The sequence below is a fragment of the Sus scrofa genome, chromosome 6 (genome assembly GCF_000003025.6).
Source record: "Sus scrofa isolate TJ Tabasco breed Duroc chromosome 6, Sscrofa11.1, whole genome shotgun sequence".
NCBI classification, from domain to species: Eukaryota; Metazoa; Chordata; class Mammalia; order Artiodactyla; family Suidae; genus Sus; species Sus scrofa.
The window spans coordinates 138788250-138815683 of NC_010448.4; the positions used below are offsets into that span (position 1 = coordinate 138788250).

General features: G+C 36.9%; 1 protein-coding gene across 7 annotated transcripts in view; it reads right to left on the bottom strand.

Moving 5' to 3' along the window:
* LOC102164667 (serine/threonine-protein kinase TNNI3K) overlaps window positions 1-27434 on the bottom strand; it is a 279425-nt gene that overhangs the window by 153480 nt on the left and 98511 nt on the right. For 6 of the 7 annotated variants that reach the window (XM_021096470.1, XM_021096473.1, XM_021096474.1 and 3 more), the window contains exons 10-17: window positions 26424-26518; window positions 25676-25825; window positions 10934-11020; window positions 10300-10356; window positions 9134-9226; window positions 8993-9050; window positions 8673-8867; window positions 7833-7937 (exon numbers count right to left, since the gene is read on the bottom strand). In XM_021096470.1, coding sequence (XP_020952129.1) covers window positions 7833-7937; window positions 8673-8867; window positions 8993-9050; window positions 9134-9226; window positions 10300-10356; window positions 10934-11020; window positions 25676-25825; window positions 26424-26518 — 840 coding nt within the window. The remainder of the gene's footprint in view (window positions 1-7832; window positions 7938-8672; window positions 8868-8992; window positions 9051-9133; window positions 9227-10299; window positions 10357-10933; window positions 11021-25675; window positions 25826-26423; window positions 26519-27434) is intronic. The other variant, XM_021096471.1, reaches the window with a different exon arrangement.

Below are 27434 nucleotides of genomic sequence, written 5' to 3' on the forward strand. Positions count from 1 at the left end.
GGTCCAGGGCACATGTCTCCATATTCCTAAAGCCATTCTTTTATTTTTAGTGTAACAAAAAAGTGAATGAGAAGAATTATTTCAAAGTTAATTTATATATAATAGGCTTTCTTGAATAGCTTTCACTGTATCTCCTTACCTCTAAGTAGCAGTATTAGTTTATACATTGTGAGAATGCGTTTATAAACTAGAACTACTTAGTAGACAATTAATGTTATGTTTGTGCCACTTATTTATGCAAATCAGAAAAGCCTTCTACCCAAACCTAGTACTTGTTATCACTAGTGTAAATAAGGTGAACGGAGCCCAGAAGGCCAATTACCTATCAAAATCCATTCCCTCATCTGGGCACACAGCTGGACTACATTTCCCAAGTACCCTTTGCAGTCATGCATAGCTGTTTGAGCTCTCACCAATGAGATGTAACTAAAAGTGATGTATGTCACTGTAAAGCCTGGCCCATCATGCCCATCACATATTCTTGTACCATTATGCTCACTTGAATGAAGATGATTTCCAAGGAGATTCTGGATGCCACAGGTTGAAAATGGGGTTACCCCAACAACCTGTTCATTCACACAATCAAGATATGAACTTCTATTGTTCTTGAATCATCTTATACTTTGAGGTCTACTATTGCAGCAGATAATCTACCCAAACAAATCCAAAGTTCAACTTGGAAAACTGTATAGCTTAGTGTTTTTCCCCCATTACTCAGAGTAGTAATGAAATTGACATAGACTGCAACCGATTACTAAAATTTTTAAAATTTTGAAACTCTTAAGTCATATTATAATTTTGGACATAGACATTTTAGAACTAAAGGCACCCCTTAAACCCTGAGGCCCTAAGCCCTAAGCTCAAGGACATTCCTTGCATGTAATTAATTACCTTCTCCTCTATGCATCCGTAACATCTATGTCTCACCTTTGGGAAAACTGAGAAAAAAATATCCCTCAAATCATTTTTATTTGGGCTTAAGTTGCTTAGAAATGAAGATGAGAAAGAATGGAAGCATCACAAAGCGTGAGATTGTGTATGTTTGTATGTGCATTGACCTATAATATACACACATTTATATGTCTTTCTGTATTTATATATATGTGTATGTGTATTGACTTATTATATATAGTTCTGTATTCTCCCAGAGTTTTATAGCCTTGAATACCTGTATGACCTGGGTGTGCACTGCAACTGTCCAATATTGAAACTTTTACTTCTGTTTTGCCTTCTTATGAAGATTCTACACTCCTGGCAACTTTCTACTATAAACTATGAATTATAAACTGGATGTCTCAGAATGGCTTAGCATAGACAGCACGTCTCCCATGGAAACTGCTGGATCTTGGAAACTATTCTGTACCATAAGTATCATGGCCTATGGATCTGTCTTTGGTATTAGTTACTGAATGAATAAATGAATGCATGAATGATTATACTGTATTTAGGGCAATGATTCTTGAAACATTCAGAATTACATTGTGATATGACTCCCTTACTCCATCCTGGCAGCAGAGAAGGATAAGACTGTACAGCAAATGGTTAAGAGTAATTGGTATTAGACTAGAAGGTAGCTCTCAATGCTACCTGCATACTGGAATCGCTTGTAGGCTTCCTAAAATATGATACCTGGGCCCACCCCGAGATTGTGATTTCAGTAACATCAGGATTTTCTTAAAGCTTTCCTACAGATTTTTTTTTTTTTTTTTTTGTCTTTTTGCCATTTCTTGGGCCACTCCCGCAGCATATGGAGGTTCCCAGGCTAGGGGTCGAATCGGAGCTATAGCCACTGGCCTATGTCGGAGCCACAGCAATGCAGGATCCAAGCTGCGTCTGCAACCTACACCACAGCTCACAGCAACGACGGATCCTTAACCCACTGAGCAAGGCCAGGGATCGAACCGCAACCTCATGGTTCCTAGTCGGATTCGTTAACCACTGAGCCGCGATGGGAACTCCTTTTCTACAGATGCTAGTGTGCAACCAAATTTGAGAATCACTCTAACTATAACAGTGTTTCTTCTCCTTCCTGGATTATAAGAACTAGCTGGTAATCTTGTTTAAGAATATAGATTCTCAGGTCCAGTTTAGGACATTCTCAATCTGCGCCTTCAAGGGAGGGGTTTCTGAAGTTTTTTTAAAAGTGAGGGCCCCCCAGAAGATTCTTAAGACTGGGAAATTCTGAGAAATAATACTTAGGTTCTAAGCTCTGCTGGAAAAGGGCCATCTATGGTCTATCATTCTTGGCTGTCCCTCCTCCAGGCAAAGCAAAGACTTGGCTTATATTAACCATTCATTATTTTATATTAGTTAATTTATTTTATTTTATTTTTTGTCTTTTTAAGGCCGCACCCATGGCATGTGGAGGTTCCCAGGCTAGGGGTTGAATTGGAGCTACAGCTGCCAGCCTACACCACAGCCACCAGGGATCCAAGCCATGTCTGCGACCTAAACCACAGCTCACAGCAATGCTGGATCCTTAACCCACTGAGCAAGGTCAGGGATTGAACCTGCATCGTCATGGATGCTAGTCAGGTTCATTTCCGCTGAGCCAATGTGGGAACTCCAATTCACTTAAAGGAGAAATAAATAATCTTTTTTGACAAAATTAAAATGGTAACTGGTTTTATGCTAGATATTTACAAAGGTAGATCTGTGAAGAATTTCATGAGTGTCAAAGGCTCTCTCTTTCAAGACTTACTGTAGATGTTGCAATGCTCAATTAACTGGGCTGCATTCAAGTATTTGGAATTCTCTGCAAGATGGTATTTGCCAGTGAATATTAAATTCTTGGTGTTCCCGTTGTGGCTTAGCAGGCTAAAGACTTAATATAGTGTCTGTGAGAATGCAGGTTCAATCTCTGGCCTTACTCAGTGGGTTAAGGATCCAGTGTTGCTGCAAGCTCCAACATGTAGGTTGCAGATGTGGCTCTGATCCTGTGTTGCTGTGGCTGAACTGCAGAATGGCAGCTGCAGCTCTAATTTGACCCCTAATCCAGGAATTTCCATATGCCACAGGTGTGGCCTTAAAAACAAAAAGAAAATTTTCTGTATAACCACTTAGAAAAGTCATAAGTGAAAGGAACAGCCGAGAGGAAACTCTATAATCTATGTGAACAGAGGAATATAATTGTACCCAATAGTTAGGTAATTAGAAAAACAAGTAGTAATTTGTTAATTTGTACTTGATTGCTGTTTTTCTTTTAAAAATGCAGGACTTGTATGTTTTTTATTCAATTGGAAGGCAAATGCATACATCAACTTAAAAATCATTATTAAAATTTTTAATCATTTTTTGATACTTTCTGAAATTTTCATTAATTTAGATGAATTCATCTTTAAAATTAAAATGAGTTTAGCCCCTAACAGTGCTTCATTTGTTATTAGCTACTTGACCGTTTTAAACTTACCACTAAGTATTTTCCTTTATAGTCGCTCAAAAACTGTCCTTCTCAGATCTAGACCTAGACCCTCAATTAATTAGTTGTGTTATATAAAAATAAATATCTGTATGTATGGGAATACTGTAGTGTTATTCCATCCTTGACATATAAAGGAACGAGTGAAGGATTAATGGCAGTAATGAATGGCATCTGTACATGCTTCACAGTTTACAAGATGCTTTCATATACATCTCTCTGTGGAGTGCCATGGCCACTCTGTTGGAAATATCTTATTGATTACAGTGCTGTTATACTATATGTAGGGATATATCCTTTTTTGATCCGTATATGTTTGCAGTGATGTTTGGTTTCAATATCAAATGTACTTGGAAACGTACTTTCCCAAGAAAACAGCTGCTAATACCAAGTAAACAATATTAAAGTGTTCAGCTATAAACCAAGTTTTGCAAGTTCCAATGCCACAAAATGAATATATAAATTGCACCAGGTATAAATTGGTAATTTGATAGGTGGTGGGGTCTATGACAAATTGAAAAGTACATTCCTGCCTAAAGCTGTACATTTAAAAAATATTTAAATACTATGGGCCAAAGAAAACATCTATGTACCTCATATGCAACCTCTGCTCCATTGTAGTGGGACATGGGTGTAGAAGAAGAAATAAAGAAATAAAGAAGAAACACAGAAGCTCAAGGAGATGATACAAGAAATGATTTGGATCACAGGAATTGAGCCCAAGGACTGAAATACATAGAGCAAGGCTGATAAATATGGTTGATATTCCTCCAATACCACCAGCCTTCTTCTAATGCTCTGCACTGATTTGGTTTTGTTGTTGTTGTTGGGCCAGCACAACATAGTTTTAAGAACTCTGTAAAGATGTGGCTGTGGACTTAATACCTTTAGTCATTTCCTTGAAGTAAATTGGAGATAATAATAACTGTATTGTTGAAATGCTGTGAAATTAACTGAAAGCATACATGACAAGGGCTTAGAAGAACTTCTTTCACAATGTAAACACTAAATAAATTCTCGTCATCATCACTGGAAAGAACCACTTCCTCAATCATTCCTTGAACCTCTTCTTAGTATATACTGAAGATTGAAATTAACTTTCAGATTCATATGGCAAGAAACTTACTAAGGGAAAAGGCATACTTTTTTCCTTTTACATGAAAAACCAAAGATAGAAGGGTCCCCTCTCTGTGGGATGATTGTAAGCTCAAATGGCCTCTTTCCTTTAGAACAACAAAAGGTAATGGACAAATTTGTCAGACCCTCTCTACCAGTAGCCATACCTGTACCAACTAGGCCATTACTTTCTGAAATGACATTTATAAAAAGCCTCAAGAATTTGGTTCAGATAAAAATGCACTGACTAAACACCTTTGTGTAAGATGCTATGTTCATTTCTGGAAATCTGTGTTGAACAGAACAAGATCGCAGCTCCTGAAGCCCTGACATGCCCAGACTAGCTGGAGAGAGAAACATGGAGACCAGGTCATTTCAACACAAGTGTAACGTCTGAGTTCCTCACTCTCTTATGTACATCATTTCCTCTAGCTCTTTCAGTGGACTTTGTAAGCACTGTGCAAATGCAAGGATTAGTATGCTATGAAAAGACTGAGGAAAGATATGATACCTATCCTTCAAAGTCTATTTTTACCTCTACATCCTCCAGGAAGCTTTCCACTCTACTTCGATCTTTGAAGTTCTTTGAAAACTGCTGATTAATCATTTTGGTCCTCAATCATTTTCCACCCTAAATGGCAATTAAATTGCTTCCTGGGCATATGTTTTATGCACCTAAACAGACTGTAGTAAGCCCTCTGAGGAGAAGGAGGTACAACTCTTTTGGGCAGTATGCATGCTACGTTTGTGTTAACCTGAAAAACTGAAGGTTTTGTTGCCAGATTAAGAAGACTGATAGAAAATAGTCCACAAATAATAAATGCAAGAGTTTTATACTCTACTATATTGAGTACACCCATGACTCACTGTTTCATAAAATTTGAAGGCTTTTTGGTACGGTTTAAATATTTAGGTTAGAAACAGAAAAAAATGGTAAATATAAACATATCTGTTTTAAAATATATGTTCTATTTTCACTTTTAATTCATAACTTTTATATTTTTGTTCCTGCTTTACAACCTGGTGGTAACAACTTACATTCACTCACAGTGCCACAGAGCACACATTTAGTTGCCCCACAAACAGAGCTGCAGCTAGAGAAAACTTTTAGCGATCACTCATTTATTTTAACAACATTCAAAGATGGTTGGGATGACAAAATAATATTCCTAAAACTTGCAAATCACCAGTCTGAGTTATGCTAATTTAGCACCTAAATCTGTTTCCTAAATAGTGTTACTGAAACACAAAGAAAAATGTGTTTATTAATGTAAATATTTTAAAAAGAGAGGTAAAGGAAATAACTAAAAACAGGGAAGAAATGACCTTTCTTTGAAAACTAGTAACTAATTGTAAGTAGACTGAGGAACTCTATGTGTTCACGTACAATATCTAAGATTCAACCATTCTCATATTTAATTTATTTTATCTCTCCTATATTTCATATATGTCTCTTCCTTTAATTTCCACTTCCACTAGTGAAATTCTGCTTTTCACTATTTATCTAGATCACCACAACTATTTCACCAGTTTCTTGACTTTCCCTTCAAGCTGATCTTTTACAAGGATGCTGGATTAATCTTCCCATAAAAGGAAACCCTCAGTGCTTCCTTCTTGTTTACAGAACAAAGTCTAAACTACCCTACTTTAGCTCTCACTAAATTCTGTGCTCTTGTTCCAATTTATTTTTCTTTCTTGATAGTCTACCTCATACACTACATATATCTATGAATTTCATCCATTAAAGTGAAACTATTCTGTGCTCCTAAACACGCCTTTATTGATTGATTGATTGTCTTTTTAGGGCCACACATGTGGCATATGGAGCTTCCCAGGCTAGGGGTCTAATCCGAGCTGTAGCTGCCAGCCTACACCAGAGCCACAGCAATGCTGTGATCTACATCACAGCTCATGGCAACACCGGATCCTTAACCCACTGAGCGAGGCCAGGGATTGAACCCTGCAACCTCATGGTTCCTAGTTGGATTTGTTTCTGCTGTGCCATGATGGGAACTCCCCAAATACGCCTTTAATTTTCTAATTTCTATTTTCTTCACAACTTCCCAAAGCCTAGAATCTCTTCCAAATTCTATCCATCCTTTAGGGCCAAGCTCGAATGTTACCTCTTCCATGAAGTTTTTTTTCTAAAATTCTCTGAAATAATTAATATTCTTCTTTTTGAAATTTTATAGAAAACATCATTATATCTTTAAAAGAATTTGTTATTTTATACCTAAAATGTATTTAGGTATTTTTCCTTGACTAGAGCATCAAAGCTCCATAAGGATGGAATCTATGGCAGTTTCACCTTGCAAGTTCCACTGTGCCAAGTTTAAAGCCTTTAAACATAATAGATACCCAAGTAGTTATTCAACAAATGACTGAATGGAGTAGTTAATTAATATTCAGTAGTTGCAGAACTGAGGACCTTATATAAAGGAACATACATGGTATTTATTTGAACCTTACTGACAATCATGAAATGAAAGTTACTTATTTTGAATAATCTGGCTTGTTTCATAAACTAGTGGTTTATCAGACTGGTGGTTTTCCAGCTTTTCTCCTCGGTACCTTTGGGATTCCAGAGATATGGCCCAAGGATCTTTCTCTTTGGCAGTGGGAAATGGTAAATGAACAGAGTTCTCTGTCATACCCTCTGCCTTAAACTAAAGCTGCTTTATTTTGTGTACTAGTCTTCCTGTAAGACTTTGCTTGCAGAAAGCATTCACTGTATATATATATATTTTTAAATTGAAAACCCTTGAGGTTCCACCACCAAAATACTCTAATTCTGTTTGTTTCAAGTCTCCATTCCACATGAAAACATCTGCACAGGATAACCAGGTAAATGAGCTGCTGTGTTTTGGCTGAGTTTATTATTATAAGGTAAATATCAAAATAACACAAAAGTAGCATTTCGAATAATCTTATATCAGATCCTCCTATAATACCTGACATTGCATGAGACATGACATTCTATAATGGTCATTGATCTCAATTCTTGATCTGACTTTACTGGTCTGAAAACTAGATAGCTGATGAATCTTACAGACATCACTATCTTTCTGGACATTTTCTGTAGACTTAAAAGATCCCTGAGAGGCAGTTATACAGCTTTCTATTTCTGTAAAAGACAATGACAAAACTTTCTATCACCTAGCCTATGGTAGCCTGTCCCCTTACCCACAGAGTAGAAGACTCTGATCTGCAATAAATCTAAAATGTATCTTTGATGTACTCTATCTTAGGTGCCTAGTCAGTTACACAATTCAAAGTTTATTACTTGGGGGGAAAATACCTGTTTAAGTCACGGTGTATAATTGGCTGCGTCAAGTTGTGGAGGTACTCCATACCTTTGGCAACATCTACTGCAATAATTAATTTAGACTGCAAATCAAGAATCCTAGGATTTAAAAACAGATTTAATGAGGATAAAATGCTCAAAGCTGATACCATATCTTTCTAAAAGAAATCAGTAGTGTGTGTGATATGTTATTCTGTATCATTTCAGCCTTTTTTCTCCTTTATTGAAAGTTAAGCTAAAATTTCAACAAATCTGGAAAAATAGCTTTTGTATATCAGATAATGCTTAATTATAGATCAATTCAGATACCAACCACTCTTATTTAAATATTTGACTTGATTTATAATATCCGTAATATTATTTTTAACTTCTTTGCAATAACATAAAAATGAAATCCACTTTAGTTACCAGTAAAAACCACATTCTAATGATCATATGCATAGATCTAGGAAATGAATTCAAACTGATTTGTATAAGACCATTCTTTCTTAAAACTTTTTAAAATAAATACTGTGGACCCCCCATAATTATTTTATTCTGAACTTACATATATCTATTTTACTGGGATGTTGGATTTAGTCCAATTATTAAAAACTTCAGTTATGAATTGAAATTCCTTGAATTTATCTCAAACTGGATTCCTGTTAAGAAAGCACAGAACTATTTCTACTCATTAAAACCATTACTGGCTATAAATTATTAGCCATATTTAAAATGCCACATTTTCTAGCACTCAGAGATTCCAGAAGGCAAAGGCTCAACTAAGCAGAAAGCCTGTGAGGTGTTACAACTGTAATTCCAGTGGCATGCTAAAATGTCAGTCAGAGACCATACCTCTTTTGTTCATGAAGGAGGGAGAATAGAGAACCCCCTGATATATACTGAGTGACGATGGCGAACTGGCTGGGATCATTCAAGCAAGCCCCCACAAACTGAATGACACAGGGATGATTGAGCCGGCAGAGAATGGACACTTCTCGGCAAAACATATCCACATCTGACTTGGAGCAGTAGGTGTTGGCGCGATAACTGGAAATGGCAGCAACAGGAAATCTTCAGTCAACAGATGAACCAAAAACAGGGCACACCAGGCACATGCTTCTCCAAGTTCACAACTCTACTCGCATGCTAAATTTTCTCATTTGCTTGCTTACCGTTTTATAGCCACTATTTTATTTCTGCATCGTCCTTTATATACTTTCCCAAAAGAACCTATAATTGTTGAAGAGAAACAAGTAAACACACACTATTTTGGGCCCGTTAAATGAAAACACAGTAGTATTTTCTTAGGTTACCTGAGCCAATAATCTCATGGAACTCAATTTCTGAGAGCTGAAGATGGAAATGTGAAGGCAATCCAGCTCTTAGGAGGAGAACATCTGCCTTCTCTGAAAGGAGGAATTATTTTTTTAAGTTAAAAAGCACACACGTGGATGTTCACACACATATGCACATATAAACTGAGCTGAAAACATCATTCCCTGGTAACATTTAATTTTCCAACTGTAATTGACTACTTGGAGATATGAAAGCCTTACCAGAAATGATCCCCATGCCCCTGCATTAAAAGCATCATGGTAAAGAGTCTTATATGGTCAATCCCTGTACTCTATCACAATAAGCTTAGTCAAATATCCATAAACTAAGACTCAAAGAGATGCCAATTAGGAAACAAGCATATGAATTATTGAGAAGAAACATCCAAAATGAAAAATAATTTTAAAAAACATCAAATTCTAATTAGCTAAACATAAATTTATAGTTGAATATCTTTTATTTTCTTGATTCAGTGGTATTAATCTCTGTGCGTGACATAAATTCAAAAAGTTCCTAAAATGGAGTTCCCGTTGTGGTGCAGTGGAAATGAATCCAACTAGGAACCATGAGGTTGTGGGTTTGATCCCTGGCCTCAATCAGTGGGTTGAGGATCTGGTGTTGCTGTGAGCTTTGGTGTAAGTCACAGATGCAGCTTGGATCTGGTGTTTCTGTGGCTGTGGTGTAGGCAGGCAGCTATAGCTCTGATTAGACCCCCTAGCCTGGGAACCTACATATGCCGCAGGTGCAGCCCTAAAAACACAAAAAGACAAAACAAAACAAAAAAAACAAAAACAAAAAGTTCCTAAAGTATTACTTGTATGGGATCTTTTGAAAAATAATTTTGTTCATTTTTCTCCCTATGACAAACCTTTCCAAATTCTACTTAAAGACAAAAATATTTATAATTTATATTTCACTAAAAATGTAAATATCTATAAGAATTTGATATTCTTTTAATACTAATGAAATTTTCAATGGTATACCTTCAAATAACATAGCAGATGAAGTTAATCATGGGAAAAATGGTCTGTTAATAATATTTTTTATGCTTGCAAAATAGTCATCATTCATAATATGTAAAACAAAATAGAGAGTTATCATGTGTGAGGCAATAAAATATAACAATTATCTCATATTAAAATACCTTTTGTCATGCTTTTAATCTTCCCCAGAGGGGATGGAACAGACACATAGGAGCCATCTAGAAATAAAATATATTATAGAGCTAAAAGTAGCGAACATTTTTTTTTCTACATAAAAGTTAAACATTATAAAAAGAAGCAGGTGACAAAAGAAATTTACTAAGAACACCAAGTGAGACTATAGCTCAAGCCCAGGTCTTTCTCTAGATACTGAAACTGTATAGCAAGTGTTTAATATTTAGAGTACATAAAATGATTAAAAATAAAAATCCAAGGCAGACTCCAGTAGATTTAATTTGTGTCTGCATTTGAGTATTCTCTGTCCTGCCTTAATAGGTTACTGAAATGGAAAATGACTGCTCTCATCTTACCCAGGCCTTCCCAGTCATGTACCAGCTTCCTAAACATCAAGTCCAGGGAATGTGAAACTTGGAGGAACTGCAGATTGCTGAGTTAGAAAGTAGCCTTAGTGGAGGCTTCTTTTTTTCAGCCTTACCCAGAGATAAATTCTCTTAAAACCAAGATAAACTGACATGCCTTCCTCCCTAGCCCCAGAATGATGGTAACAGAAATACAGGTTTACTTTTAGGCACAATATTGCACTAACAACGGAAAATTGAATAAGAAAGGGGGTACCTCCTCCAGGTTGAGAATATTCATTACAGGGCAATTCATCCTGAGGTCTCTTATAATGCTTCAGGAGTGTGACAATTGCATCATGCCCTTTATAAAAAGACAAAGAGGACAAAGGGTCTTAATTTTTGTTTGATTTATTCAGCTCACTGACTAATCCAAAAATGACCAGAGGTAGCTTGAAACATAAGATGAATCTTAAGAGGTAATATATTGTAATATTGAAAAGGAGTGGATATATGCATTCATTCACTCAAAATAATTCATTAAGACCCTACTATCATTTTGTAGTGTATAAAATTATTGTATCACTAAGTCGTACACCTGAAATTGATATAATATCATAAGTCAATTATACTTCAATTAAAAAAAAAAGACTCTACTATATACAAGGTACTATTTTTGGTGTATGGGGGATACAACGAACAAGGCAATCACGGTCCGACCTTTAGAAGTTTAGCGTAATTGAACAAATAATAAGAATGATGAGAATTTCTAAATGAGTAAATATCAAGCGCTATGGGAGTATCTAAACAAGAACACCATTAAAAAGGTGAAAGACATATGGCAACCAGGAAAGAGAGACGGGTTTGTTACAACTGAGCATTACAGGTGGTGGGCAAATGTAGTATAGCAAGGCATTAAGATCTACTCAATATTCTGTAATAACCTATATGGGAAGAGAATCTGAAAAGGAGTGGATATATGTATGTGTGTACCTGATTTACTTTGTTATATACCTGAAACTAACACAACATTGTATGCCAACCCTACTCCAATAAAACTTTAAAAAAATACAAAAATAAAAACAGGTTATTTACATGGGTTTTTGTGTCAGGAGACAGCTGGCTGCCTGCTCATATTTATATTTTTCATTCACAGAGTTAGTCTTTTGCTGGGAATGACTGCCCACCCAGGGACAACCACTCCCTATGCCTCATGCATCTGACTGTGGCCTTGTGATAAATTCTCATCAAATCAATATGAGCAAAAATGATATCACTTCCAGGTCTGAAGAAGGAAGTAGGTTTTCCCTACTCTATCTGCTGGCTGGATGCAGGAGTCTCTACACCGTATAGGAGGGGAGAACGCCATCCACTGCCAGAAACACCCATCCTGGACTGTTCCATGACTTAGAAATAAATTTCTATTATGTAACACCACCTTTAATTGTTAATTGAGTTTGTTAATTGCACTAGGCACATTTTATTATAAAGATAAAAATGCTAAATGCTCCTCTGACAAATAATTTTCAATAGAACTGAACTTTGATATTATTTTAGGCTTTAACTGTAAAAATCTTCTACTGTAGCTAATTTATACAAGAAGCAAAGTCGATCTTAAATACCCTGCCAAGAGACTTATGAAATGCAACAGAACTCATTTTTGTAAGGTTAAAATTTAGAAACTGCAAAAGTATAAGTGCTTACCCATCACGAAGGGTTCATGGTTAACACTGGTTTAAATACACCTAGCTAATGTATAGAGTATATGCTGTGAGTTGTGCCTGCATATTAAACCCTCCTTTCGGAAATCATTAAAATCAATAGGGTACTCAAGATCATAAGATGGAATGATTAAGATATTTATCAGCACTAAAAGCTTTTTCAAATGTAACATTCCAAGTCCAAATTCCTCAAAGAAAAAAAAATGTGATCATAATTGTTAAAACTCATAGCAAAACTGATATCTACAGAGTTAACAGCAAGTGTCCATTTTCCTTCTCTTCATGACTTGCAGATCTGTGATTGCTCTTAAATCACAGACATAGGTTATAATGAAATAATGAAGAGTCAGTCTTAATACTCTTTCTTTGGACTCCTGTGTGCTTGCAATCAGGGAAACCTCAAAATGAATGAAATTGGCCAACAAGTAAATTTCTAAAGGAAGAGCCTAACAGGCAGAAAGAAGGAATGATGCAAAGATCCCCAAATGGAAGAAAACATGACATGTTCAGAAAATGAAAGACAGCCAATGTGGCTGGAGCATCTCAGTCAAAGATGAGTGGTACCAGACTTGGCTGGAGAAGTAGGTAAGCACACATCATGTGGAGTAGTGCTTCTCAAATTTTACTGTACGTATAAGGATCCCTTGGAGTGCATGTTAAACCACAGATTCCTAGCCTCTGCTCTCAGATTCTGATTGAAAAATTCTGCAGTGGGACCTGAGATTTGCTTTTCAAAGTCCCAGGTGATACTAATCAGCAGTCCAGACTTTGTTACTACTGATGTAGCTTTATAGAGTTAAAGGTTAGGATAAGGAGTTTGGATTTTAATGCAGATGAGAAGGGAGACTACTAGAGGATTTCAATGAATTGAAAGACATGATTTGTTTTTGCTTTTAAAAATATCCCTGTTTACAAATTAGAACTGATGATGCATCTTCCTAAGGCTGTTGTAAAGATGAAGTGAGATTATGTATATAATATGCCTAACAGTCCTAACACATGAATATGCCTTTTGAATCTTTTCACTGCTTTTGACCCCCAAATTGTAAATGAACTTGGAAACTCATTTTTGGAACTTCAGATAATTTTTCTAAATACTGATATATATAAATTTCTATCGCTGCTATGTTATTTACCACAAATCTAGTGGCTTTAACAATACAACTTTATTGTCTTGTAGTTCTGGAGGTCAGAAGTCCTCCCTAGTATAAAATCAAGATGTTGGCAGGGCTGTAATCCTTCTAGAGGCCCTAGAGGGATATCAATTTCCTTGCCTTTTCCAAATTCCAGAGGCACAGCATTCCTTGGCTTGAGGCCCCCTTTCTACATCATCAAGGCCATAAATGGCTGGCTAAGTCCTTCTCACATCATATCACTCTGGCTTTGGCTTCTGCTTCCCTCTTCCACCTTTAAGGATCCCTGTCATTCATTACTTTGGGTCCACTCGGAAAATCTAGTATATTCTCTCTTAAAGTCAGCTGGTCAGCAGCCTTAATCCCATCTACAACCTTAATTCCCCTTTGCTATTTGCCATGTAAGGCAGTTTACTCACAGGATCCAGGGCATAGGACCTGGGCATCTTTGGGGGCTACTGCTTTGCCTGCTATCCTCAGTCATATGAAAATCTTTGTTTGCATGTTGGTACAGCTCTTCTTTCCCATTGCTGATGGCCTTTGAGCCTCAGGATAAATTAGCACTACCAACAAGAACGTCCTCTGGAATAAAAACAACACTTCACTGGTCCTGTTGCTGGATTCTTAGGTTCTAAGATTTTGTCTGCTCCTCTCCACACTCTCTGCCCCTAACTTTAACAGGACCTGTGGTGATTTTGGAGTTGCTCTCTTAACTAATTTGATCTTTAAGTGTTTGGGACTAGGAAAAGCAAAACAAATCAAAAACAATTTTTCTTATTTCTATTTTTCCTAGGAGAGGCTCCTTTGGGGAAAGAAAATAACTCAAACCACAAGCATTTACCCAAGCACAAAAACCTTAATTCACAGAATCCCGCCCTCCCTGCCTGTTTCAGCCCCTCTGCTGGACTGACTGTGCCTGACAGCCAAGAGGGCCTCCCACTTTCCCTAGCGAAGCAGAAAGCCACATCTTGAATCCTGAACGCCTGTGTGAGTCAGTGATCACACCCTTGATGTTACCTTTCATCTCAACAGCTCTCTTGGCTCTACTTGCTCTGAGCAGTTTTAATTTCCTGCCAGCACAGTGGCACAATTTGCTGGCATTTTCTTTAGGATGCTTTTCATCAAGAGCCTAATGAGTGCCTGGGTTCTGGCTGGTGATAAGTGTGAGGCTGCCAGGAAAATGCCAAGAGGCCCCCTCTACTCTGGAACGCATCTCTGTCTGATTTCCCACCTCCTGCTCACTGTGGGTGGAGGCAATGTGTATGGGAAATTCTCTTCTGCTATAGCTGCTCTTGACAAACTACCAGTGTATGCAAAGAAACCTGAAAACCACTAGGGCTCAGTGTCCTAAAACTTGGCTATGAGGATTTAAACAGAAAAATGCCTTGATGGAACTCACCACATGGGCTTGTAAGTCAAATTCCTGATAATGGATATACCCAGATAACAGAGGCACACTAATGGAACACATCCAGAGGTAATCAAACTTCCACTAACTAAATAAAATGTTGTCCCATATCGAAGAATTTACTATCTACATCCAAGTATTTTACTCAAATAGGAGGTTGCTACGTTATTAGCCTAATACAGTTATAATAATGATTTGCACTTTAAGAGTAGTATTCATGGATGTCCCTGAGGGTTTTGGCAAATGGGACTCTTCTGCTGGCTTGAAGATCCTTTTATTTCCTGCTCCCCACTCTTCCAGTCCTGTCTGAATTCCCCAAATGCCATGCTTTCTCTCTGTCTTCTTGTGGTCTTTTGTTACTCATATTTGAGTGATTTTCCTTCCATCCAAACTTTCTGAATGGCTCTTTATTTTAAAACCTAGATTATTCTTTAAGGCTGTAAGTTCATCCAAAGGGCTGTTACCTGGACAGTTTAATATCTACATCATAGCCATGTACACAAGACAGGATTCATAATTATTCAAAAAGGAAAAGTACAAATATTATTCTTTCCTATAAAGTTGTCTCATGTCCCTACCATTTCATCTTAGAAACAATGAAGGCTGTTCACTGCTATGAGAAATTAAGAACATAGAAGAAAGTTTTCTATGAAAATCATTTTAAGAACTAGATTTGAAGATTAAATGGTGAATGACACCACTGCTAAGATCTTCTCCCTGACTTTGTGACTCAGAGGCCCTCTGGGTCCAGAAGTAAGTATAAAACATGGAGATTTCATCTCGATGACAGAAGCCAAGAAATGCTCATTGACCTCATATGCACCATATGCTCAGATCATCAAAGGAATAGCCTGGGCCATTCTTTATACCTGCCTCAAAAAATAAAACTCTCAGAGCAACAATATAGATGAGATTTTGTTCAATATTTTGCTAACCCCCTTCCCATCATGCTATAAACCCACTTTCCAGTAGCACTGAGAAGTGGGATCAGAGGATGGCTCCTGATGTTTGCTCTTCGATGACTGATTTTCTTTCTGGCGGTCCTGGTCCCACACACTGTCAACTAAATCAGAGGCAACAACAATTCCAGACTTGCTACACCTTCTCATGACTTAAATCTGAAAGTTTTTTTTTTTTTTTTGCTATTTCTTGGGCCGCTCCCACGGCATATGGAGGTTCCCAGGCTAGGGGTTGAATCCGAGCTGCAGCCACCGGCCTACGCCAGAGCCACAGCAACGCGGGATCCAAGCCGCGTCTGCAACCTACACCACAGCTCACGGCAACGCCGGATCGTTAACCCACTGAGCAAGGACAGGGACCAAACCCGCAACCTCATGGTTCCTAGTCGGATTCGTTAACCACTGCGCCACGACGGGAACTCCCTGAAAGATATTTTAATTTTATATCACAAGCAAGGGGACAGGCCCCCTTTCACCCCAGGATTTATGTCCCTTAGTCAACAGGTGTAGACAAGAATGCCCCAGTCCTCCTTTATCTTGAGATAATCCACAAGGATGAATGGTTTTGCCAAAAGGAAATTATATACAAACTGAGTCATTTAGCATTTCACTTTCCTCTTTTTCTCCCTTCCCATTTTACCTTTATTTCCCCTTCCTTTTCCTGCCAAATATTTGTTGAGCTCCCAGTAGAGACCAGCTCAAACATCTTGCCAGGGAAGCCCTCTGTGACTTCTTAAAAAATTTTTTTTTGTTATAATTGATTTACAATGTTCTGTCAATTTTAGCTGTACAGCAAAGTGACCCAGTCACACACACACACACACACACACACACACACACACACACACACACACGTATACATTCTTTTACTCACTTTATCCTCCATTATGTTCCATTACAAGTGACTAGATATAGTTCCCTGTGCTATACAGCAGGATCTCACTGCTTATCCACTCCAAATGCAATAGGTTGCATCTACTAACCCCAAACTCTCAGTCCATCCCACTCCCTCTCTCTCCCCCTGGAATGACAAGTCTGTTCTCCATGTCCATGAGTTTGTTTCTTTATTGTATATAGGTTCATTTGTGCTATATATTAGATTCCAGATATGTGATATCATATAGTATGTTTTTCTCTTTCTGACTTACTTCACTTAGTATGAGAGTCTTTAGTTCCATTCGTGTTGCTGCAAATGGCATTATTTTTTTCTTTTTTATGGCTGAGTAGTATTCCATTGTGTATATATACCACATTTTCTTAATCCATTCATCTGTCAATGGACATTTGGGATGTTTCTGTGTCTCGGCTATTGTGAATAGTGCTGCAATGAACACAGGGGTGCACGTATCTTTTTCAATAAAAGTTTTGTCTAGATAGATGCTCAGGAGTGGGATTGTTGGATCATATGGTAATTCTATATTTAGTTTTTTGAGGAAACTCCATACTGTTTTCCACTGTGGTTATACCAATTTATATTCCTACAAACACTGAAGGAGGGTTCCTTTTTCTCCATACCCTTTCCAACATTCATTATTTGTTGACTTGTTAATGATGGCCATTCTGACTGGTGTGAGGTGATACCTCACTGCAGTTTTGATTTGCATTTCTATAATAATTAGTGATGCTGAACATTTTTCATGTGCCTGTTGACCATCTGTATATCTTCTTTGGAGAAAAGTCTACTCAGCTCTTCTACCCATTTTTCAATTGGGTTGTTGGTTTTTTTGTTGTTGAGTTGTATAAGTTGTTTCTATATTTTGGAGATTAAGCCCTTGTCAGTTGCATCATTTGAAACTATTTTCTTCCATTCCATAGATTGTCTCTCTTTTTTTTTTTTTGTCTTTTTAGGGCTATACCCATGGCATATGGAGGTTCCCAGACTAGGGGTCAAAATGGAGCTGTAGCCACCAGGTCTACACCACTGCCACAGCAATGTGGGATCTAGGCCAAGTCTGAGACCTACACCACAGCTCACGGCAACGACAGATCCTTAACCCACTGAGCAAGGCCAGGGATCAAACCTGTGTCCTCATGGTTGCTAGTCAAATTTGTTTCTGCTGAGCTACAATGGGAACTCCTCTTTTTTTTTTTTTTTTTTTGTGGTTTCCTTTGCTGTGCAAAAGCTTGTAAGTTTGATTAGGTCCCATTGGTTTATTTTTGTTTGTATTTATGTTGCCTTAGGAGACCGGCCTAAGAAAATATTTGTACAGTTGATGTCAGGGAATATTTTGCTTATTTTTTTCTTCTAGGAGTTTGATGATGTCTTGTCTTACATTTAAGTGTTGAAGTCATTTTGAGTTTATTTTTGTGTATGGTGTGAAGGTGTGTTCTAGTTTCACTGATTTATATGCAGCTGTCCAGTTTTGCCAGCACCACTTGCTGAAGAGTCTGTCTTTTTCCCATTTTATATTCTAGTGACCTTCAACTTTTTACTCACCCTTTTGTTTCCTATTTATTTTATTCACATTACTTATTATTACCTAATTGTTTCTATTTGTTTTCTTGCTTATGCCCTGTCTCTTCTGCTAAAAATGCAAACTTTTTAAGAGCAGGGAATACTGTCAGTTTCACTTGCTCTTTTATCTCAGTTCCTAGGATAGTGTCTATCACATATTAGGTTTATTCACACATTTTTTGAAGAACAGTATCAATTATAGGAGTTTAATGTCAAAATTGCTATTGTAATGAATGTTGTGAGGTAGAAAAGAAAAAAAGACATAAATGTTCACTCGAATTTCACTTAGCCAAGCTCTATGAAGGGAGGGTAGGGGATGCCATGAACGTGCATAACGGTGCTATTTTACAGTAGGCTGGAGGGTTCAGAGGTGAGTTTCTTGAGGAATTATCTTTCCAGCTGATCTTGAAAGATGAGCATGAGTTGATGAAGCAAAAAGGAAGAAGAAAAGCATTCTAGCCAGAGGAAAAATGTTCACAGTTTCAATGAATAGAAAAAAGAGCTTTATTTAGAACATTTATAAAAATCTTCTATTAATTTGAATATTAGGTTTGAGCAGTTAATAAAAAAAACCTGTGATATTTCAAAAAATTCCTACAAGAAAAAAATAGCAGTAATTAGTATTCTTGAAAAGATCAACTATATTATGACTGATCAGATGCCATTTAGTGAGACATGGAATAGAATGTTATGACAAATATCTTCTCATTCTCTATTTTACTTCAACAAATGTGTATTGAGCAGCTATTAGGAATCAGTCATAGAATTAAGTTTTTGAAAGACTAAGATTAGTAGCCTAAATGCTTGTTTTCAAAAGGTTTACACTTTGGTAGAGGAGAGAGTGTTTCAACATGAGAGATAGATATGAACAAATAGTACAATGAGACCTAAAGGCAGGGCATGTGTTCTAGGCTGGAATGTCAGGTGAGACTTTCTGGAAGTGAAGATCCCTAAAGTTAGTCTTGAAGGCTAAGCAGAAATCAGAAATGTAAAGAATGGAGTGGGGTAGGGAGGGTAGAAGGGTGCAGAGAAAGTGAGGCCTGCATGAGAAAAGGCTTGCAAGCATGGAATGACATGTGTAGGGAGGAGCAAGTGATTTTGTGTAACTATCATTTGAATAGATAATGTCCCACAGGGTTATTGTGCAGGCAAGGAGATAATGCTACTTAGAACATGCTTGGCATAGAGAGAACCCCCAGTGAATGTTGGTGATCTAGGGAAGGTGAAGATGATTGTAGCATGTGGGGTCACTCATATGACAGAAGTAACTGGATATGAAGTTTGAGAGGTAGGAAGGGCACCAGGTATGCCATGATTATAAACTGAAGTATTTTTTCCCACAAGTGATAGTGTGTCAGTGAAGGATTTTACGCTGGGGAATGACATGGCTCTATTCACACCTTGGGTACATCTTTCAGACTACAGTTAGAAAATGGATTCAAAAGATGCTGAAGACAAAAAAAAAAAAAAAGTAGTTAACAGGTTTTAAAATGGATCAGGAGAAAGATGATAAGATTATGAACCAAAACAGTGATAGAAAAACAAAGAAAAAAGGATGGATTCAAAATGTAAATATTAAGTAAAATAAGAGTTTTTTATTGAATGCACATGGGGAAAATGGGGTTGAGGGGGAAAAAGCAGTCAGTCATTAACCCAGATTTCTGTCTCTGGTGACTAAGTGAATGTCATTAAATGACATAAGAATAAAGGATATGGTAGACGAACCTGACTAATGAGGACAAAAAAGATATTAAGTTCAATTTTGGACTTGTTGATTTTTACATACTCCTCAGATTTCCAAGTAAAGGGACCCAGCATATCAGATGGTATGGTGGATTGAAAACATGCCCTCAGCATCTTTGTACTTCCCTACAACTGAGGGGGAAAACCCTGCTGTAGTAAAGAGATTTGCAAATTTGTACTAAGATTTTAAAATGTTATGTTACATATTTACATGCAATTTACTTATATTAGAACAATGATTTTTAAATTACTTTCATAATAATTAGAGTGGATTTTCAAAAGTTCTTTGATCTTGCTGTAGTCTCTACATTTTAAGTTTTAAAATGAATAGTGTTAAGTCATAAATAAGAAATATAAATACAACAAAATAACGCAAACTTTTACATATTCTGGGTTTGTCCAGTGGTGTTTGGCAGGGATAAAATGCTTAATTAGAAGGTTTAAAGAGGATATCCATTATCCTAATATGTCAATATGTCATATTTCTTACTGGACACTAAGCATATTGTAAATCAGGAAAGATCATGAGATTTAGAAGCTTTGAGCAGTATGACTGTATCTCTGCTATGCACTTAATAATAACAGATAGCACTGCTTTTATTGAAAGTCTATGATCCGGACATTTACACAATTTCAGCGGAATTTTGTGAAGTGGTAATTAATTTATTCATTTTAAATTTGAAAATTAAGGATCAAAGAGGTTAAATAAGTTGTCCGAGGTCATTAAGTAATAAGAATGGAATGTGGACTTAGATCTACCTGATTCTAGAGTGAGGTGGCAAGAGGTTGAACTCTGCAATAAGACAGACCTCTGATATCAGCTCTTCTAAGAGCTGTGTGGTTTCGGCTAGTGTGACTTAATAGCTCTAAGTCTCACACTTCTTATCTGTAACATAAAGGCAACGCCACTTTAAATGGGTTATTTTGAAAATTAAATTATATACATTTAATATATGCATACGTAATAGGTGATTAATGAATATAAGTTCTCTTCTACTATTTGCATTAATGTATGTAGCTTCTCACATAGTTATTATGCCTCAAAATTGTTTTCATATTATCCCCCACAAGCACAAAATTTCTTCCCATTTAATGAGAGTTGTTATTATTTTATTTTTTATTTTAATTTATTTATTATTCTTTTTTTAGGGCTGCACCTGCTGCATATGGAAGTTCCCAGGCTTGGGGTCAAATCAGAGCTGCAGCTGCCAGCCTATGTCACAGCCACAGCAATGTTAGATCTGAGCCACATCTGTGACCTACACCACAGCTCATGGCAACACTGGATTCTTAACCCATTGAGTGAGGCCAGGTATCAAACCTTCATCCTCATGGATACTAGTTGGGTTTGTTAATGCTGAGGCACAATGGGAACTCCTTATTTATTTATTTTTAAAAGGGAGAGTTAACTAAACATATAAAAAGGTAACTAATATACATAAAATTGTACATAGATATTGAAATTTCATCTAAATCTTTTGTTTAGTCCTTCCTCTACCTATCCAACACTAAACTAGATTCATTAAAATAAGTAACTAACTCCAAATAGGTAAGAATTCAATGTAGAAGTTTGGGAATTTATAATTCATGGATGAAGATTTATCAAAAAATGTAATGAAGTCACCTCTCCTTCCCTCTACTCCTCCCTCATCCTTATCTCTTGGCTATTTTTTTTCATTGGCTGAAAACTGAAGAAACTCAGGACTGTAAGACTTCATTACTTTTAGAGAATACACTATGGTACATTTACCATAAATAATTCACAGCATACTACACTTGTCAAAAGGAATGAACAAAGTATATATCATGATACAGGAGCCTTGATTTTTATTGTTTTTGCTCACTTACTCACTAATTCTCCAACTGCAGCTCCCTGTCACTGTGAATTAGAGTGGTTCTGCTGTATACAAATATTGTATTCTGGGTAATTAGATATTGGAATAGGAGCCTCTGTAAATTACTTTAACTGGTGTCAGTACTGAAGCAAATAAGAAGTTTTTAGTTCTGTTCTAGCTTGGGTTATTTTCTGACCCTAAACAGCCTGACATAAAGGAGTGCTTTTCTTTGTCAAAGGCAGCCTTTTCAAATCTAACTGCCAGACACACTATTGAGCTGTGTGTTCAATTCTAATTGGCTGAGTTCTTTTCAATTCGGCAGTTTCATCTTTAATGCGATGGATGTAAGATTATGTGTAGGTCTTTTCAATGGGTTTTCCATACTGGTGATTAGGGTAGAGGATTTGAACATAAGCAGGGTGCTGGCTATTTTTTTCTGGCCAATTTAAATTGATTCATATAAGTCCTTTGTACCCCAGGAAAAGGGCAGACAAATCCCAATGAGTGAGACAACTATGGATACTCTCTGATGGAACAGTAGAAAAGAAGAGGGAGGACAGATTGGGGAGAGGAAACAGTTTAAGTCTTGGAAATTGAAACTCTGAGCAGTTCGGCAGAGAAATATTGAAACTTAACCAATAGGCTTTTGTATAGAAACAAGGTCACAAGGAAAATTATTTCCAAGGTTGATTTTGATATCATTAGGTCAAAAGGGCTATGTAAATGGAAAATATTCTTCATACCTGATCCCATTGGGAGCCACAGTGAGTAAACTCTTCTAAAAATATTTGAAAATAGGTAGATAATTCTTTCAGAACTCCAAAGTACCTCTGAATGTGCTACATTAGAATAGCAGAGAGGGTCAGCTAAAAATCTGGTTTTGGACAGATGCACAATTTACTCTAGATTCAAACAGAAATGAATGCTGTTGAGAAAGCCTCCAAGTTTTCTATTAAGAGGGTAGACTATGATCAGCTTTTCAAATGGAGCCTGTCCAAAAGTATTCCTTTTTAAATAGTCAGACCTGGTTATAAAGCTCTCTTCTGGGTTCTCTCTAAGGACTGGGGAGGGTACAGGGTAAACCATGATGGGGCCACTTTTACGTCTTCCTTATTTCATAAGGAAAGAACTCCAGTGAAATTTTAGCGCTTTTTCAACTCTGTCTCCAAGTTGCTCACGAAAATCCTTAGTAAGCCCTATCAATTAATTTGGTGACTCCCTCTTTGAAGGGGAAAGAAAAGCATTTATTTATCCACAGAAAACAGGAACAGTGCACTGCTGACAATATTTTAACAAGGCCATTTCAATCCCCCCTGAACACATGAAAACAATGCAACATTTCTCTGGCAAGAGAAAATAGCAACAATTGAATTTTGTTGGTTTGACTTGCACTGCCCTAGAACATATGCAAAACATCCATCTGTCTCCTGAGTAGCAACATTCAATTTGTTAAAATTCATAGTAATAATGAAATGCAACACTGATGCCTGGCACATTAGTTGAACAAATAAGGGTGACAAGTATGGCATATGTTGCGGAGACCAGTGGGTAAATCCTCTAAGCTAAAGGATTTTTGTTGTCATTTGGTAGGAAATCTTAGGCGCTTACACAATGATTCACTATTTGATAAAGTGTGGAATTGCACAAAAAATGAAAGTAAAACCAGTTTTCAACTATCGCTCTCAATCAACTAAAAACAAACAAAGTCAACCCCTGTGAAGATCTAGCTGCAGCAGCTATTTCTGAGCTGTCTTCCAGAAGAAGAATGCTTTGTAAACAGTCTTTTTCTTGAGAGATGTTGTGTAAGAATCACTCAAATAAATGCAATGTAACTAGAATTTAGTAAGGCCTCCTGAGGCTTCAGAATATGTAAGATTTTCTAACTGATACCCAAATATAAAACTACCTGGACTTTCTTTTATACAAAGTAGAAGGCAGTTACATCTTTTTTATGAATAATATCAAAAGATGTGTACTTGACATATACCTGTATAGCAACTGTATTCCTAATAGCCTGCAACCAAAAATTATGCACATGCTCTGAAAGAGCAGAATGAATAAATAGTGACACAATTAAAAACATAGTGCCACACATAAGAATGAACACTCTAGAGCTATTGGCAACAATATGGACGGCTCTCACAAACTGTTGGTCAAAAGAGGCCAGATCTAAAGACATAAATACCATAGCATTTCATTTATATTATGCACAGAGAGGTAAAACTAGCCTATATCCCAAGAAGGCAGTAGCACTCTCTCTGGGGAGTGAGTGGAAGACAATTTAAGTGGGGCTTTTGGGTGCTATGTTCAATTTCTTCCTCTGGATGCTGAGTGAGCTCAGTTTCTGAAAATTTATTGATCTAATAATGTGCAAACTTTATGTGTGTGTGTGTGTGTGTGTGTGTGTGTGTGTGTGTATTTCTACAATACTCAAAAAAGTAAAAAAACATAACAGGCCTATATATAACTCATTCTTTGCTATTCCATGTCTGTTCACTTCTCTCGAGTAAAGTAACTCCTATATCATTTCTTCACTAGCAGTCCTCAGACCTGTATGCTTTTCTTTCTCCTTGTCTCTGTGCTTACAATAGCTATTTCTATCCATCAAATTTCATCTCTCCTTTCATTAATGGACTTGTTTGTCTTACTTCAGGCAGAAAACCTTTTAGATCATCTTGGTAGCCTAAGAAATCATCCACCTTAGGACTTGCTCTTTTTAAGTATGGTATTCTAAGATTCCAGCATTTAAAAAGATAAAAATACTTGTTTACATACTTTAAACATCCTAGTGAGATAATGCAGGCATCAAAGTGAGATAATGCAGGCATCAAAGTCTGATATATTTCATAGTATTTAGTTGTAGTTTTCTGACTTCAATACTCTTCCATGTCATCCTGAAAATTTAAACTCTGTTGGAGTTTATGTAGAGATAGCTTAAGAGGAATAAGCCATAAGATGCTATTTTACCTTCTGCTTTTCTAGTTTCCTCTCCCTTAAGATGAAGAATTCATTACTAGTCATCTTTATTTAAGAATTACTACTATTACCACTGTTATCATTACTAAAATACCAATTATTAGGTATTTACTTTATGCCAGACATTATTGTAAGCAATTTGGACTTATTATCTCATTTAATCTTTATAGTCTTATGAAGTAACAGTTGTTGTTGTCCTCATCTTTCAGATGAAAAAACTAAAGTTCAGCAAGAATAAGTAATTGGCCTAAGATCAAACAACATGGTTTGATTTAAACCCGGGTGTTTGCATATCAAAGCCCAAGCTTTCACCATTTTGAGCTCAAAGTTGCATGCAAGCACTAAACACTGGCTCCCTTACTTTTTCTAATGCAGGTATTGTTAGCAGGGTTAGATCTGACAAATACTTCCTTTCTTTCTTTGTATTAATTTCATTTTAAAAATTTGAATCCACATCAAAATTCTCCTCTATAAGAGATAAAGACTAGTTTTGCATGTACTCTAAGAAAGTAACTATCATTACCCAGTTGTTTCTCTAGTACTTAGGAAGACAGTTCCTTCTCTTTTTAAAACGCCAGTATCGGGAATGCCTCCAGCCCATCTGCAGCCCAAGAGTTGCCTTCCCTATTGCACTCTTTGATCGAAGTCCCCAGTAGCACAAAAACAATCTCCAGAGGAAATGGGAGTGTAGAAGTCATGTAAGGTAAAAAAAAATTATTGATGTATTGACATGACCTGTGCACACAGTTCAATGTTATCACTACAGAGATGCAATGATGAAAAGTATACCTTTTTCATAAGCCCACATCAAACATGTCTGCTCCTCTTTTTCACCACTAGACCTGCTTGGATCACAAGCTACCAGATTCATATCAGCTCCGTTATCCAGTAAGAACTGAACCAGGCGGATATGACCATGGTAGCAAGCAGAGTGCAATCCTATAATAAAACAGAATGAAACTGTGAAAGAAGAAAAGAAGAAAACTGAGCCCCAATTTTCAAAAGACAGTCATCACCACATAATAGATTTGTTGCCAGAGATATAGAACAAGAGTTGATTTCTTTGACAAAAAATTAATTCTATCTTTGAGCAAACAAGATGTACTTTAAGGAAAAGAAGTATCTTCTTTTAGTTGATCTTCTATACAAACTACCTTTTGCTTAGCATAATTTCTAGTATTTATACAGCCACTGCAATTACCAAAAAAAAAGTTAGTGTCTTGTAAAAATTAAAGAACAAAGACCTCAAACAAGTGTTTATCTTCAGCAGCAAACAAAAGGGCAAGGCAGTGTGATCAGTCTGTTCCAGGCACAGGCCATGATGAGTGCGATGACTGTAGATAATTTAGCGCAATAATGAAACTGACCAAAAGTCAATCTGATTTTTATTATCACCATGCACCATCATTTTTAATGATGTCATTGATAAAATATTCCTCCTCTTTGGGGTTGACCACTCCTACTGCTCCCTCCTTCTAGAGCACACTTGAGCATTGACATACATCAGAAAGCGGTGCTGTTCTCACCACAGTCTTACCTGTGTGCCCGTCCCTTCCTTGGTGGTTGATACTTATGACATTCTGATCAAGAAGAAATTTAACCAGGTCAATGCTCTTGCCATAGGTACAAGCACTGCAAAAAAATTAACATAGGGAAATTAGAAGCCCTCTGTTATGGGCTGAATGTGTGCCCTCCAAGTCAATATACTGAAGCCCTAATTCCTATAACCTTACAATGTGACTATAATTCAAAGAGATACAATTTACGAGGTAATTAAGTGAAAATGGAATAACTAGGGTAGGCCCTAATCAAATATGACTGGTATTCTTATAATAAGGGAAGATCAGTCAGTATATAGATGATACCAACAGAGAGATAATCATGTGAAGACACAAAAGGCAGCTGGTCATCTGCAATCCAAACATAGAGACTTCAGAAGAAATAAAACCTGACAACTTGATCTTGGACTTCCAGGCTCCAGAACCATAAAATAAACCTTTGGAGTTTAAGACACCCAGTTTGTGGCATTTAGTTATGACAGCACTGGAAAACTAAAAAAGTCCTGATTCACCCAGGCTATTCTAGATGGAGTTTATGTAAGATTGCTAAATAGACAAAGTGAAGGAGGGAAGGAGAGAGGAGAAAGAGGTGATAAGAGAAAAAACAAGTACATATAGCAAAACAACTCTAAAGATTCTGGCCTTCAAGAAAGGTGTTTTGTAAAATTTCTAACATAAACATTTCCTACGATATTAATTCTTTTCATAGAAGGGGACTGGTATTCTGCAGGGAATTGAATGGAATGGGGGAACCTAGGAAGGTTCCGATAGATTTAGGTGGCAAGCTAGACTTGTAATTGCATCTGATGGGGAGGAGGGCCAGTCTTGTGAGATCTGATGCTAATTGCAGGTAGACAGTGCCAGAACTGAACTGAATTGTAGGACACCCACTCGGTGTTTGCAGAGAATTGGAGAACTTCTTGGTGTAGGAAAAACACAGAACAGTTGGTGTTCTGTGTTTCAAAGTAAGGTATTGAGTGTTGTAGGGG